This window comes from Corythoichthys intestinalis, chromosome 5 (assembly GCF_030265065.1).
Source record: "Corythoichthys intestinalis isolate RoL2023-P3 chromosome 5, ASM3026506v1, whole genome shotgun sequence".
Classification (NCBI taxonomy): Eukaryota; Metazoa; Chordata; class Actinopteri; order Syngnathiformes; family Syngnathidae; genus Corythoichthys; species Corythoichthys intestinalis.
Window position 1 is genome coordinate 41946746 of NC_080399.1, and position 15796 is coordinate 41962541.

General features: G+C 40.3%; 1 protein-coding gene across 2 annotated transcripts in view; it reads right to left on the bottom strand.

The window, feature by feature from the left end:
* The window catches only part of LOC130915898 (potassium voltage-gated channel subfamily D member 2-like), a 145315-nt gene that overhangs the window by 17216 nt on the left and 112303 nt on the right, over window positions 1–15796 (bottom strand). The window contains exons 3-5 of one of the 2 annotated variants that reach the window (XM_057836092.1): window positions 3389–3551; window positions 2909–3007; window positions 1896–1994 (exon numbers count right to left, since the gene is read on the bottom strand). In XM_057836092.1, the coding sequence (XP_057692075.1) occupies window positions 1896–1994; window positions 2909–3007; window positions 3389–3551 (361 nt within the window). The remainder of the gene's footprint in view (window positions 1–1895; window positions 1995–2908; window positions 3008–3388; window positions 3552–15796) is intronic. The other variant, XM_057836093.1, reaches the window with a different exon arrangement.

Genomic DNA, 15796 nt, shown 5'->3' on the forward strand with positions numbered 1-15796 from the left:
TTTTTTGGATGACTACTTTTACTTGAGTAATATTATTTTGAAGTAACTCTACTCTTACATAAGTAAAACTTTTGGTTACTCTACCCACCTCTGGTGGTAATGAACTCAGTTTAATGCACTTTACAATAAGCAGTACTAATGAGGCCTTGTGAAAATACCATAATCTTCGGATTATAATCTGTTACTTTTTTCCCGTTTTGAACCCCATGCTTTATAGACCAGAGTACTTTATCAGTGGACTGTTTTAAAGGTGAATGAGCTGCATTTTTTTTTTTGTGAAAATACCAAAATTCTAATTCGCACAAGACAAAATGTGAGACAGCCTTTGTATACTTCCCAGACGCAAAAAGAGGAAGAACGCGACACCTGAACAGAACATTTAGTCTACATAATTGTTGTTTTGCTTCTTTAAAGCTGTGTACTTGTCATTAAGGGTTTCTGTGCTGTTTGCTGACAGTCCCTGCTCATGTTGTATTACGAGCAGCGCATAAATATTAGAATTAATATCTAAAAGTGGTAATATATGTAAGTAAGTATGATTAATAGGGCTGTCAAAATTATCGCGTTAACGCGCGGTAATTAATTTTTTAAATTTATCACGTTAAAATATTTGACGCAATTAACGCACATGTCCCGCTCAGACAGTATTCTGCCTTTTGGTAAGTTTTACAGCAAGGCTTTTTGTGCTGTCTAACAGCGAACTCTTGTGGTCGCTTTGCGACATAGTTTATTGTTTTCTTGCCAGTTCAATATGGCTGCACGACGTCTCGGGCTGACGCCTACGTTGTAATGTTGTGCTTATATGATCCTTGGACAAGATTTGTCCGTAAGTATGGTTGTTGTAAAGAATGTACATATTATGTTAGTAAGCGAAATGTTATATTTTTTGTATGAGACGCTTTTTGTTTATGTTTAGTGAACCTGTATAGCGTGCTAAGCTAACGTTGTTGCTAATGCAATGCTTGTGTACTTTTTTTTTTGTAGTTTTACGACGGTCTAAAGAGGACAATGGTTTGAGGTCATTTTATTAATAAATCAGATGAAAAAGGAAGAAGTCTGATTATTAAGGCGTCGTTCACTAGCTGTCTAGCTTAGGAAAAAGTAGACAGCGGAGTGAGGACAGCATAGACAGATTTAAATGACAGTAGAGTGAAATGCCCACTACAGTCCTTATGTACCGTATGTTGAATATATATATCCATATTGTGTCTTATCTTTCCATTCCAACAATTTATTTTACAGAATATATATATAATTTACAGAAAAATATGGCATATTTTATAGATGGTTTGAATTGCGATTAATTGCGATTAATTACGATTAATTAATTTTTAAGCTGTAATTAACTCGATTAAAAATTTTAATCGTTTGACAGCCCTAATGATTAACACATTTTCCCCACATTGATTTGTTTGTTGCTTTGTTCTGATTGACATGCTGATTCTTCTTCAAGTGAAGACGCTAAATCCAATTGTCATTTTGGCTCAGTTCAAACTTTTAGCATGCTGCTCGCTCTGAATTTCCAACAGACCACAACCTTCTCTGGCGTTCTGACACATCTGTAAATTACCTCCAGCACACAGAAGCGCTAGTATAACTTTCACATGAAGGTCATATATACAAGCCCTTGTCTATTCATATAAAGCCGTTAGAACGGTGAGAAGTTTGTTGATCTATTTCCTTCATTTAGATTTTAGAAGTGGTCATTTACCAAAGTTACTGTGTGATCAATGTAAAAACACCTCTTTTATTGGTTTTTGGAGCAATTCTGGTCATACGTCGCCATCAATAGAGACTTATGAGTTCACCATTTTAATTTATTTATTTTTTGATGAAGCCTAACATCAAGTTGTACCTCCGAAATGCCTCAAGGTGAGGACAAAATAGAATCTTACCGTGGTCTTCTCCAGGCAGTGCAGAAGGTGATGGTGTTGGCTCTCGAATGGAGGGCTGGTAGATTTCCCAACCAGGGCTTGTCCTGCCTCCTTAGAGGCCTTGGAACACACAAAGTTAAAAAAAAACAAGACATGGTACATAAAAATGGGCAGTTTTTGGACAATATGAGCTTGATTGATTGATGCAATGACTGTCAGGCAATAGCTAGCTCAGTAATGTAGTGAAAAGTACACAAATGCTGATCTGTAGCACGGCAGCCAATCTACTGCGACCCGGCGAGTATGAGGATGTTCCAGAGATGCATGACACAATCTATTTTTTTTTTTTGTCGATAAGGACCATGGGGAAGTCCAAATGGGCGATTCCGTGCAACAGCAGTGGCACGCCCGAGACACAGATCGAACACACCGAACCAAACACAGCACAGAACCGGAAAACCAGCACAACGACACCACACGCACACGCTTTGGATGAAGCTCTGCACAGCTCTGGGATGGAAGGTGTTAGTCTGCGCTTACAGCTGGGGAATGTTCTAGAAATAACAGACAGTGGATCAAAAACAGAGTTTAGAGGAGATGCAAGGCTGAGCAGACAGCCTCCAGAGGCGACCCACTATCCAGGAAGCCCATTTTTTTCTTCCCCCCTTCCCCTCCAAACGCTGTTGGACAGACATGCAGAGCTGGGTCATGAGTCAGTGTGACTTTAATGGCTGTTCTCCGCCAGAAGGCGAGGAGTGTGCCTGGCTGGCCTGCCTGCTGTATGGACAGAGAAAGACTGTTGACCAAGCATGTCAATGCCGAGAGGTGCAATGCAAGAGGAGAGAGGACGATCACACGGAAGCACTGGGATGATAGCAGCCCCCCTCCCTTCCCTGTGAGTGTGGTGGTATGAAACCCCCCCCCGCCCCCTTTCCCGACCCGACATTGCCCCTTCCCAGAGCCGAGCGGCATGCAAGCGTCAGCGAGGCCCCCGGCCAGTCAGCCCCCGAGCCGCCGCTTGCCCCCACCGTTACCTCCTCCAGTGAGTCGATCAGGAGCCCATTTTGTTTGTAGCGCATATAGGCATTAGTGCCCCGAATCTTCGCAGCACGGATTCTAGCGAGCCGAGTTTTCTGTTTGAACAAACAGATCTCGGTTTTAGCCTTTGCTGTCTGACTAATTGGCTCTGTCTCCCCGTGGCAGCCCCGTTATTTAGCCAGGAGCGGCTATGCTTGAGATCTACAATTTTGCCTTAGCAAACACTTTCAGGTTTGGGAAAAAACACACATTTCCTATTGGAAAGCTGCTGACATTATTGCTCTTAAGATCATCCTGGTTCCTGCTGAAATGTACTCTCACTCAATACAACCAGGAACACAAAACAAAATTAATATTCTGCAAGATAGCATTTGTTGTTGCACTGCTCCATGGGGTTCAGAAGAACAGAAAAACAGAAAAAGGACAGATGGGGTAAAAGGCAGAGGGAGATAAGAAAGTGGAGGGGGATTTAGTACCCTCTGAGCTCGCCGCTTCTCCGCCCTCTGGCTTTGGTGGTAGATGCGGCTGAAGTTTGACACGATGACAGGCACAGGCAAAGCGATGACCAACACCCCACTCAATGAGCATATGGAGCCGAAAACCTTCCCCACAATTGTTTTTGGCACCATGTCGCCGTACCTGAAAAACATGGAAAAACAACCATACATTGAGTAAAAAGCACCAAAACCCACAAAAATTAGTACTTACTCTGCCCACACAGTAAGTGTGTAATCAAATAACCAAGTACAACTGGTCTGAGGGTGAGGCCACTGCCCTCCTTTTCGCTTTCATCTCACCCGGGGATAAAAACCTGCTCTGTCACCACAGAAGTTGAGCGGGCTGACCGCTTAGGTAAAAGTAGCTCAAGCACCAAAATGCTTTCAAGGTATTGCGAGTGAAATTTTCCATACTCGCACAGCACCCTCTTGTATCCGTTACGAGTAAAGATATTGTTATCTGTCCACCTATTTGACTGAGCCAGTCTGGACTTCCAACATAACCCTTTTTGTCAACAGTTGGATAGCTTCAGATCATACCGCCCCCACAAGTTTTACTGCCTATAACATGATAAGCTTTCTTTTTGTAAGAATCCAGAGTTACTTTCAAGCAACGACACTGACTTAAACACTAAACTGCAGAGGCATTAGGCCGGTTAATGACCAATATCCCGTTCAGACAACTGTGCACTATTTGACATTTGAATATTACTAGTGCCAGTATACAACTCTAATATAGTTGCATTTATTAGGTACAATACTAGTACCGGTGGCAGGATTAAAGAGGGATTAGCACATCCACCTCACAGTTCTGCGATCAGGTGTTCAGTCCCAGGCTGCGGCCTTCCTGGGTGGAGTTTGCATGTTTTCTCAATGCCTGTGTGGATTTTCTCCAGGTACTCTGTTTTCCTCCCACATCCCCAAAACATGCATGGAAGGCTAATTAAACACTCCAAATTGTCAGTAAGTATGAGTTTGTGTGTGAATGGTTGTCTCATTGTGCCCTGCGATTGGTTGGCAACCAATTCAGGGTGTACCCTGCCTACTGCCCGAGGTTAACTCAGATAGGCTTCAGTACCCCCTCGACCCTCGTGAGGATAAGCACAAGGAGGATCAATGAATTAATGAATGAATAATACTAATACCAAGGTTTGTAGTACTACTACTATCCGACTGACAGCATTACTAGTAAGACAGTGATTCACTGAATTGTTTTATTTGTGAGGACAAAGAGCATATTATGGTGATGATCTTGTTGTTTTTTTCCCTGAACAAGTAGAAGTCTGCAGGGGCTTGTTGAAAACTATGTAACATAAATATGGCCATGACTATTATATTCAGAAGAAAACAAGAAAACTGTATGCATGGTAATGAATCCAGAGGCCCTCAGGCACAACATCAAACTTGGTATTTATTTTCATGACTCTGTTTTCAGATGTGTCACAGAGTATAAATATATAAGTGTGGTTGTTTTGAATGGCTGATCACATGATCAGGGCAAAAAGAGACAGATGCACGGACTTTACGCCAGTGGCAATTCTCTTGTCTAGAAATTTACTGAAGATCCTGGTCTGAATGTTAGGATTTGATTATTTGAAGCATTTTGGATACTGTACTCTGTATTCTTATTATCTGTGGTTATGTTCAGGGGTGGCTAGAATTTCTTGCCAGAACTACCTGACATAAAGTCACCATGGAGCCAGAATTTTGTATTTATTTTTCTTTTTTTCATGGTCAAACCTCCTAAAACTACCGAAATGCAAAGTAAATGCTTTGGCACAGTTATACCTATGAAACACAACAGGTGTTACACATGCATTAGGCTACTGCATACACTTATTGTAACAAGGGAGAAACTGATTTTCATTCAAAATTGTTTTTTATAAATGATTTATAAAATGACATTTAGCAAAAACACTAGTAAGCCCAACTTCCATCTTCTACAGTTTTGATTGATTGAATGATTGAACAGTACTTACAGACAGTAATTTTTATTTTGCCTCATTTCCCTCACATGAAAAACCCAATTTTTAATTACTTAAGAATTTGATTGTACGTGTCTGGTGCAAAACTTTCACGCGTAATATTACAAGAATTAAATAGAACCTGGATGTGTACATGCTTTATAAGGTGAAGAGGAGTATTTGATTCATTTGGTGAAATAAACTGGTAGTAGCTTTTAGGCTTAAACTATCTAGAAATCTTCAATTACCGGTACTGAAAGACGATTTTTGGGGGTATGTTGAAGCAATTAACAAAGATTTATCCCTGGTTGTCATAGTAACCAAAGCTATACTTTGCATTTACATGAGACAGCATTGTTTCCAAAACAGAGTAATGTGAAAAACAAGCAGACAAGTTAAAACATAAAATAAAATAAAATAAAATAAACAGCTGCACCTGGAATCCAATTAATTACAGCCATGAAATAATATTCATCAAGTACCTTTAAAAGGGTTGGCATGAGAGAGGGTCTCAACCATCTTGTTTGGTAAATTTAAGCTTCTGCAGTGGGGTAAATAAGTATTTAGTCAACCACTAATTGTGCAAGTTCTCCCACTTGAAAATATTAGAGAGGCCTGTAATTGTCAACATGGTTAAACGTCAACTATGAGAGACAGAATGTGGAAAAATAAAACAGAAAATTACATTGTTTGATTTTTAAAGAATTTATTTGCCAATCATGGTGGAAAATAAATATTTGGTCAATACCAAAAGTTCATCTCAATACTTTGTCATGTACCCTTTGTTGGCAATAACAGAGGCCAAGCGTTTTCTGTAACTCCTCACAAGCTTTTCACACACTGTTGCTGGTATGCTTCACAGTGGGTATGGTGCAATTCAGTATTCTTTTTCCTCTAAACAAGAGCACCTGTGTTTCTACCAAAAAGTTCTATTTTGGTTTTATCTGACCATAAAACATTCTCCCAGTCCTCTTGTGGATCATCCAAATGCTCTCTAGCGAACCGCAGAATGGCCTGGACGTGTACTTTCTTCAGCAGGGGGACACGTCTGGCAGTGCAGGATTTGAGTCCCTGGCGGCACATTGCGCCACTGTTACTGTGGTCCCAGCTCTCTGTAGGTCATTCACTAGGTCCCCCCGTGTGGTTCTGGGATTTTTGCTCCCCGTTCTTGTTATCATTTTGACGCCACGGGGTGAGGAGGGAGTTGAAAGTCCGTGTTGCCCAACGACAGCCCCAAAACATCACTGCTCTAGAGGAGAGCTGCATGGAGGAATGGGCCAAAATACCAGCGACAGTGTGTGAAAAGCTTGTGAAGAGTTACAGAAAACATTTGGCCTCCGTTATTGCCAACAAAGGATACACAATAAAGTATTGAGATGAACTTTTGGTATTGACCGAATACCTTTTTACCCACCATGATTTGCAGATAAATTCTTTAAAAATCAAAGAATGTGATTTTCAGTTTTTTTTTTTTCCCACGTTCTGTCTTTCAGGGTTGAGGTTTACCCATGTTAACAATTACAGGCCTCTCTAATATTTTCAAGTGGTAGAACTTGCACAATTAGTGGTTGACTAAATACTTATTTGTCCCACTGTACATAACAGTAATAAAGAATAAATGTGAGCTGATAGCAGTGTTGTGCTCTGGATTTTAGATCAGTATAGTGTTTTTTAGTTGAAGAAACGATTAGGCAGTGAATCTTAGCTCATTTTGTTGATTACGAAGAAAAATGCTAAAAGATTGCAAATCAGTTAAGGTACCCAACAATGAAACATGAAAGTGGGAAGAGAAGAGCAATTTTTAATTTCATTTAAATAATTTTTTGGGGGGGGGTGAAGCTGATCATTTCAAGTAGCCCGAAGTTTTGTTACATGAAAAAAAAACAACAACCTTTTACGGTAGGTTAAATTGAAATAATTAATTGCATTATGGGGAAAAAAACCAAAGTAATTATTTACATTTCTTGCAACTTTAATTAATAGAATTTAACTGAAGACATTTGGTTCAACCTGAAAAATTCAAGCTTAAATAAAGTATTTACCTCAGCCAAAGCTAAAATAATTGATGTGAATGCTCCAATATATTTTATTTTTTCCGACATTTACTTTTTTCTCTATTACATTTAAAATGCTGATCGCTACAAATGAAAAAGTTTAAGCTTCCTTTGGTTGTTTTACATTGTCACGGATTCAAATATTCTATGGGTCTCGAGAGATAAGTCAAAATGCTAAAAAACAGATGGCAAAATGGAATTCAGTGAATGAGCTAAGTTCTTTGTAATTCTTTATTTGTGTATTTTTCCTTATGAATGTCAGAGAGCTTTTATCAAGAGCTAGCAACTGCATTAAATTGTGACAAAAATGCAAAATATGTCTCCTTTAAATAAACCAACAGAGGCTTTGCTGTCTTTGTTTCATGTTTTATTTTTTGATAGTCTTGAAATAGTCACAATGACCTCAGAGTACTACTTCAAAAAAGTGAATTTAGACATTTGAAGTGGGTAAGGAATAAATAGGACTTATTTGAAGGCTCTTCTCTACGACCTACTTTCCACGTGTTCTGCTTAAAATCCCTTTCATATGTAATTATGCACGCACCTGCTGGCTCGGGCTAATTCCTTCATGTCGTGACCAAGCGTCCCTCATGAACCATGTAAGCCAAAACAACTTTGCAAAAGATATGGACGATTCATATGATACTGAGAAGAGATGAAAAGCGAATAGGAACGGCGGGAATACTGTACCCCGGAGACTTCTTTTTAAGTTGGGAGCGACTGTTGTTTTGTTCTCGCTCGTACATCAAAGCAGAGCTTACATTTTAAATGTAGTCGTGTGATGAAAGCAAAGCTGTAGAGAAAATAGCTGCTTTGGAAAATTTTCAAGATCTTTTTGCAAAGGTCAGTCAGGCGACGTATTTTTTTTCTCTTAACATACACATTAAGAAGGCAACAAATGTATGCCTACAAGCAATCGAGTGTGTTCCATTAAGAAGAACAACCATTTTATCGGCATGTGGGCAAAACCTTTCAAACTTTTGTTGCTTCCTTTTCAATACTCGTCTGCACATGCATCTTTTGATGAGTACACAGAGTACCTATTTTCAATGGTGGGAAAGTAACAAAGTACAAAATGCTTCATTATCTGTACTCCTGTCAATTTTTTTGCTTGCTGTTTCTTGCTGGATTGAGTTCAGTGACATCTTGACTTATGAGTTTTAATTTACCGTATATTAACATACTACATATACGTATGTATGGACTTATAAAATGCATTCTGTTTGTTGCATCCTATTGTGATATTTTGTTTTGTGCAATAAAAAGAAAGTACACCTAGCTCCTCAGCTACTGGGAGTTGAAATGCCTGAATTATTGTAGAAAAAAGGGACGTCAGTTAAAGGGGTACTCCAGTCATTTTAATGATTTTTTTTCTAAATACGTGAAATATGTCTGACAACAAGTGCTGAAAACTTGAATAGGCTCAAAATAATTCATTGATGAATCTTTGAGTTATCGCAAGAAAACTTTTTTGGGGGCAGAGTTGTCAGGACTTTTTGGGCGGGTTAAAAGTGGGAAGAGTTAGATTAAAAAGGGGAAGAGTGGCGTCACCTAGAACTCTTTGCCCGACCATACTGCTATATAAGAACTCAGTGCTTCGTCAGTGGCTTTCTGCCCAAAACAACTGCAGCTTTCTTATTTACTTCTCCAACAAGCTGTGCTACCAAGTTGCAGTACCCGATCACCCAAATAGAACATCTCTTGCATGTACTAGTATATGTGTTTTATGTTATTGGATTTTTGTCTTTGGGAGACAAACATTTGGCCCCGAGGAATGACACAGCATCAATGGTAGCTAGTGGTGTCTCGTGCACCAGCAGCAGTCATTGAATACATTGTGGTCAGTTCAGGTTCTGCCAAGGGTCCCTAAATTTCTAGCTTTACTTTATTGCATTCATAACGGAAGAATTACGACCTCCGTCACCAAATACTGTACATCTTCTGTTGGGTTCTGTGTAATGTAGGCTTTGTGTAATAATGCATATCAGACAGCCGGATTCTAGCAATATGACAGGGCCCCAATGGCGTTCCTTCATCGCCAGCCAGTACAGTGGTATGAAAAAGTATCTGAACCTTTTGGAATTTCTCATATTTCTGCATAAAATTACCATCAAATGTGATCTGATCTTTGTCAAACTCACACAGATGAAAATACAGTGTTTGCTTTAACTAAAACCACCCAAACATTAATAGGTTTTCATATTATAATGAGGATAGCATGCAAACAATGGCAGAAGGGGGACAAAAAAAAAAAAAATACGTAAGTGAACCCTTTGCCTGAGGAGACCTAAAGAGCAATTGAAACCAATTTTCACCAAACATTTTAAGTCAGGTTTGTGCCCAATCACTGATGAGTGGTTTAAACCTGCCCTGCCCACTATAAAACACCCAGCTGATAAGAAATATCTTGATGAGAACCATTGTCTGATGTGCATCATGGCTCGGTCAAAAGAGCTGTCTGAACAGCTGCGATAAAGGATTGTGGATTTGTATAAAGGATAGGATACGATACAATCTCTAAAAGTTTGGATGTCAATCAATTGACAGTCGGAGAAGTTATCTACAAATGAAGAGAGTTTGGCACTGTTGCTCCTCTCCCAAGGAGTGGCCGTCCACCAAAGATGACGTGAAGAGTTCAGCGCAGAATACTTAGAGAGGTAAAAATGAACCCTAGAGTGAAGGAGGAAGCCACTGCTGTCTAAAAAAAACATTGTTGCCCGTTTAATGTTCTCAAAAAGGCACTTGGACACTCCACAGACATTTTTGGCAAAATATTTTGTGGACTGATGAAACCAAAGTTGAATTGTTTATGAGTAACACACAACATAATATTTGGAGGCAAAATGGAAAATCTCACAACATCAACACCTCATCCCCACTGTGAAGCATGGTGGGGGGAGCATCATGATTTGGGGCTGTTTTCTGCCTCAGGGCCTGGACAACTGGCAATCATTAATGGAAAGATGAATTCAAACGTTTATCAGGATGTTTTGCAGGAAAACCTGAGGCCGTCTGTCTGACAGTTGAAGCTAAAAAGAGGATGGATGCTGCAACAAGACAATGATCCAAAACACAGAAGTAAATAACTTCAGAATGGTTTCAGAAGAACAAAGTACACGTTCTGGAGAGGTCAAGTCCAGACTTGAACCCCATTGAGATGCTGTGGCATGACCTAAAGAAAGCGATTCATGCCAGACATCCCAGGAATCTGACTGAATTACAGCAGTTTTGTAGAGAAAAATGGGACGAGAATAGTCCTGATCGATGTGCCAGATTGATCTGCAGCTACACGAAGCGTCTGTTTGAAGTTAATGCTGCCGGGGTGCACAAAATATTAAATATGATGTTTTTTTAAGTGTGATGGTTTTCCTCCTTCTGTCATTGTTTGCATATTATCCCCATTAAAATATGAAAGCCTATAAATGTTTGGGTGGTTTTAGGTAAAGCAGACACAGTTTTTTCATCTGTGTAATTTTGACAAAGATCAGATCATATTTGATGATGATTTTATGCAGAAATGTGAAAAAATTCCAAAAGGTTCAGATACTTTTTCATACCACTACATTCATACCAAATGCATATAGTGGGTTACCATACTGACAAGGGTCTACTAAATTTCAAGTGACCATAGCTGACCACATTCATTTACTTATGCCTACTGCTGCGTGCTTCTGTCCCTGCCTTCTCCTCCTTTTGGTATATGGTCCCAGCTGTTAAGTCCACCCCTTTCTCATACGGGTCAGCGGAGAGGTCTGGGGTCGGTCCCCTGTTCCCATTATATGCCCTTGTCCTGTTCCTGAAGGCTGGTTGGGGGTGACTCGGATGGGCTGGGACACCGGCCTGGATCCTGGGGTGCGGACGGTTTTCCATCAGCCATGGCCGTTTGTAGAGGAGCGCAACGTGCCTGCTGCCCCCTTGGGATGGTGGGAGCAGTGTCAGGCTTGTCCATTGGCTCACTCCAAGCAGTTTCATTCTCGGCATGATTAACACACATCAGAGTGGGCACATGTATGGCTGTTTGCCATTAGACATACTACTATATAAAACTGTTGGTGCCAGAATTAGTGATCACGTAGCTAAAATTAGGATGTTGACACAGTTATACTCACAGATAATTTGTCTTAATACTGACTTCCCTACTCCAAATCACTAACATTGCCTTGCGACTCACCTCACCCTATCACACTCTTATCTGGCTTATCTTCCCTCTTCTTATCCTTCAATCTTCCCACTCCGCATGGTGCCCTCTTGGTAGGAGTTTTCATATCGATTATCAACGTTACTTACATTAGGTCTATATTCAGACATGTTTTTGTATCACAATTCCCTCTGTTCTCTTTCCCTCTGGCCCCCTTAACCAGCCACATTTACTGTATAAACACCACAATAAAAACAACCACAACAAGAGCACACCAAACTCCCAGGTGGCACATTTAAACTGTTTCAGTTTGTAAAGACCGTCAGATTTACAATCCCCCCTGTCTAACCAGGTGGATAGGACAGAATAAAAAAAGAACTGGCGATGATCTCATCTGCTGGAGGCGGATCAAGGAAATTATTCTTTTGAATTTTGCTGTTAATGATTGGCCATATAAAGGTGATATTGGTAGATTTCAAATCAGAACTTCTGCAACGCCGAGCCATATAGTGTGTGTCTTCAATGTCAGTTCATTGTAAGGTAACAGTCCAATTCCAATTAAATCTCGTTTTATAATCACTCTCTTCATGTCTCCAGTGGGTCTTTCCAGCCAATGAAAGCAAGTCTAGCAAAGCAAAGCAAAGCAAAGCAAACACTTGTTCTGCTGCACAGAGAGGTGATTATCATTCACCATCATGACGCAATTAGGGAGTAAGGCTTGATTTCTGCAATGCAATTGACAGCAGCAAGCCTGGCCGACCTTGCTGATAATGACTACAAATCATTAGCACGTAAGATGCATGTTACTGAATAGCCCTCTGCAGACAAGGCCGTTGGCAGGCAACATCTAGGTTGGAAAGGGAGCTGAATGACTGATTGAGAAGGTGTGTTTTTCCCCTCAATATCTGCACCCCTGCGCTGCAACGAAATGCAGGTGATGTGAGATGAATGATGGAGACCCAAATGTGTAAATGACCTGAGAAGACCATTACCTCCTGAGAGGAAGACGGATGCCAGGTGGGGAGGACATCAGCATTGCCATGACAGCGTGTCTCTGAAGTGAGGCAGGCAGATCTGAACGTATGGCTACACGGGAGGTTAACTCTACCATAAATGAATTTGTCTAATGCCTTCAGCCGTCTGCTTCTTGAACCATTAGGGCTTAGGTGTCTATCAATGCGGGGCCCAACTTTTACTGAGCTTGGGCAGAAAGATGTAAACGTGGACATTTTAATATCACGGTTGATTGGACTTCATGTTCGACAGTTTGCTTTCAAACTGAGTAATCTCACAAATGTCGTTAGTTTTACAGTTCATTACAGGTCAAGCCATTTTTCTATGTAATCACAGACCGAGCTGGAAAGCAGGTGCCAATTATGGATTCCAGTGAGGCTATTAAGAAGGAGCGCTTTCGTATTACATGCATATAACCAATCAGGTCAAATTTCAGCAGTTATCCTCCCTTCCTATCTAAGTCAGTGAAGGCCACATGTTCATAAAAGATTATCCTAAGCGATCAACTTGTTGTGTGAGATGTTTTTAGACTGACTTTTCTTCCTCGACTGGATCAGAAAATGGTACGGGCCAGCAATCATCAGCAGTGTTGTTAATCATACTTTTAAAAAGTAAGTAAAAAGTAATAAGTTACAGTTACAAAGAGTAGTTAGTTGCTCAGCGAAGTAACTGTTGTTACTTTTCATGTTCTACACGTTATTACATTCAATAATATCTTTCACATTAAAGATGTTTATATTAACTGATTGAAGAATAAAAACACCAAATACAGTATTTAGAATATTTGGATCAAATACAAGTGTATTAATCTGTTAATAAAACACAAATGTAAACTGACCATTAACCAGTGCAAATCTCTGAAACTGTATGTTGGGCCTACTGCACAAGAAGCAGACATCTATCATTAAATATTTCGAAAAGTAACAATATTAAATATTGAAAACAATTTAAGTTTGAGAACACTACCTTTGAAATTCTCTGGCCCGTCGCCATTATCGCTCTCTTGTTTTGCGTGAGCGAGCAGTGCATGATCCGCTCACCTGGCCAATCATCGCGTTTGCAACAGTCACTCTGCTCTCTCCCAGGCAGCTGATGTGTGACAAAATCAGACAACTCATGCCTCATTTAACCAAATTGTAGTAACGCGCCCCTTCACATCCTCAGTAATGGTAACGGTATTGCAAAGTTGGGTAAAGCCATTACACTGGTACCTCAACATATGATCGCTTCAACACACGATCTTTTCAACATCCGACGTAAAATTTGACTTGCCATTTCTTTCTACATCTGACGACATGCTCGAAATACGACGATTTATGACAGCGTCGCAATTCAATTGTTTTCCTTCAAGACGGCAGCACGGCGGCTTTTCTTTTGAAAAAAATCAACATGCCCAAAAGATGGTTGGTACAAGTGGGGGAAAAGTAAAAAGGAGATGCTTGCAATTGAAATTAAAAAAGAGATGATTGAAAACTATGAGCCAGGTGTATGCATTAGTGAGTTGGCTCTACAATATGGCCGGAATACTGTATGTCAACAATCTCGAGGGTTATCAAGCAGATGGAAGCTATATAGATGGTAAAAGCATTCAGGGGGACTACTATCCTGTCGAAACGTTGTGGCATTATTTTGGAGGAGATGGAATGCCTTTTACTAATTTGGATTAAGGATAAAGAGATACAGTGGGGCAAATAAGTATTTAGTCAACCACTAATTGTGCAAGTTCTCCCACTTGAAGATATTAGAGAGGCCTGTAATTGTCAACATAGGTAAACCTCAACCATGAGAGACAGAATGTGGAAAAAAAACAGAAAATCACATTGTTTGATTTTTAAAGAATTTATTTGCAAATCATGGTGGAAAATAAGTATTTGGTCAATACCAAAAGCTCATCTCAATACTTTGTTATGTCCCCTATGTTGGCAATAATGGAGGCCAAACGTTTTGTGTAACTCTAACGCTTTTCACACACTGTTGCTGGTATTTTGGCCCATTCCTCCATGCAGATCTCCTCTAGAGCAGTGATGTTTTGGAGCTGTCGTTGGGCAACACGGACTTTCAACTCCCTCCTCACCCCGTAGCGTCAAAATGATCACAAGAACGGTGAGCAAAAATCCCAGAACCACACGGGGGGACCGAGTGAATGACCTACAGAGAGCTGGGACCACAGTAACAAAGGCTACTATCAGTAACACAATGCTCAAATCCTGCACTGCCAGACGTGTCCCCCTGCTGAAGAAAGTACACGTCCAGGCCATAACACATCCTCCCAGTCCTCTTCTGGATCATCCAAATGCTCTCTAGCGAACCGTAGACGGGCCTGGACGTGTACTACAAACTGGAGGTAGGCCGGAGCCCGAGATTGAACCCTTGATCTCAGACCCGCGAGGCAGACGTGCTAACCACTCTGCCACTGTGCCGTCAGTTGTGATGTCAATGATAGACAACTATGAATTCATAGTCATACTGATCTCAGACTGAAATGAATAATGTTGGATGAAAGAAAAAAGGTGAAAAAAAAGGTGGAAAAAAAAAAAGGTGAAAGACATGCCACAGTCCACGTTCAAACTGTCACTAATGCTAATTGCTCTTCTGATCAAAATGAACAAAGAACCAACTGTTTGATGAATTACAATGATTATACCTGGGGTGTAGAGAGTGTAGGGAGGGTTCAGAGTGCTTTTTCTTACCCGATCAACAGCTGAATGCTGATAATCCTATAAGTTGAACCTTTATAACATTTCGGATCACAAACATCATTCATCACAAATGAAATGACAAGCAATGGAGTTTGTAGTGTAGGTATCAAATAAGCAGTTTGAATTACTGTACCTTGTGTTGAATTGTGCTATAGACAAGTTTCCGAAGTACTTCCGGTTACTTCCGCATGTCTGCTCGGACGGCTGCTTACAATTTTTCCATTCAAAACAACAATGCAGTTTGAGTTACTCATCAGAATCCCTTAAAAAAGACAATTTGAAAATACCGCAGCCATCTGCTATCATCACGACAAGGTAGGAAAACATGTTCATGAAGGCAGCTGTGGAACCAAGCTCATGCCACCCCAAAGACCAGCTGTTATTGTAGCCATGTTGCCGCTGTTTTGGAAGATATGTTCTTCCAATACCTGCATGTTCATGTGTCCGGTGCTCAAAAAATACTAAAGCTAAAATCTTGTTCATTAAACAACTTGTTGCCTTTGATATTGTTATTATGA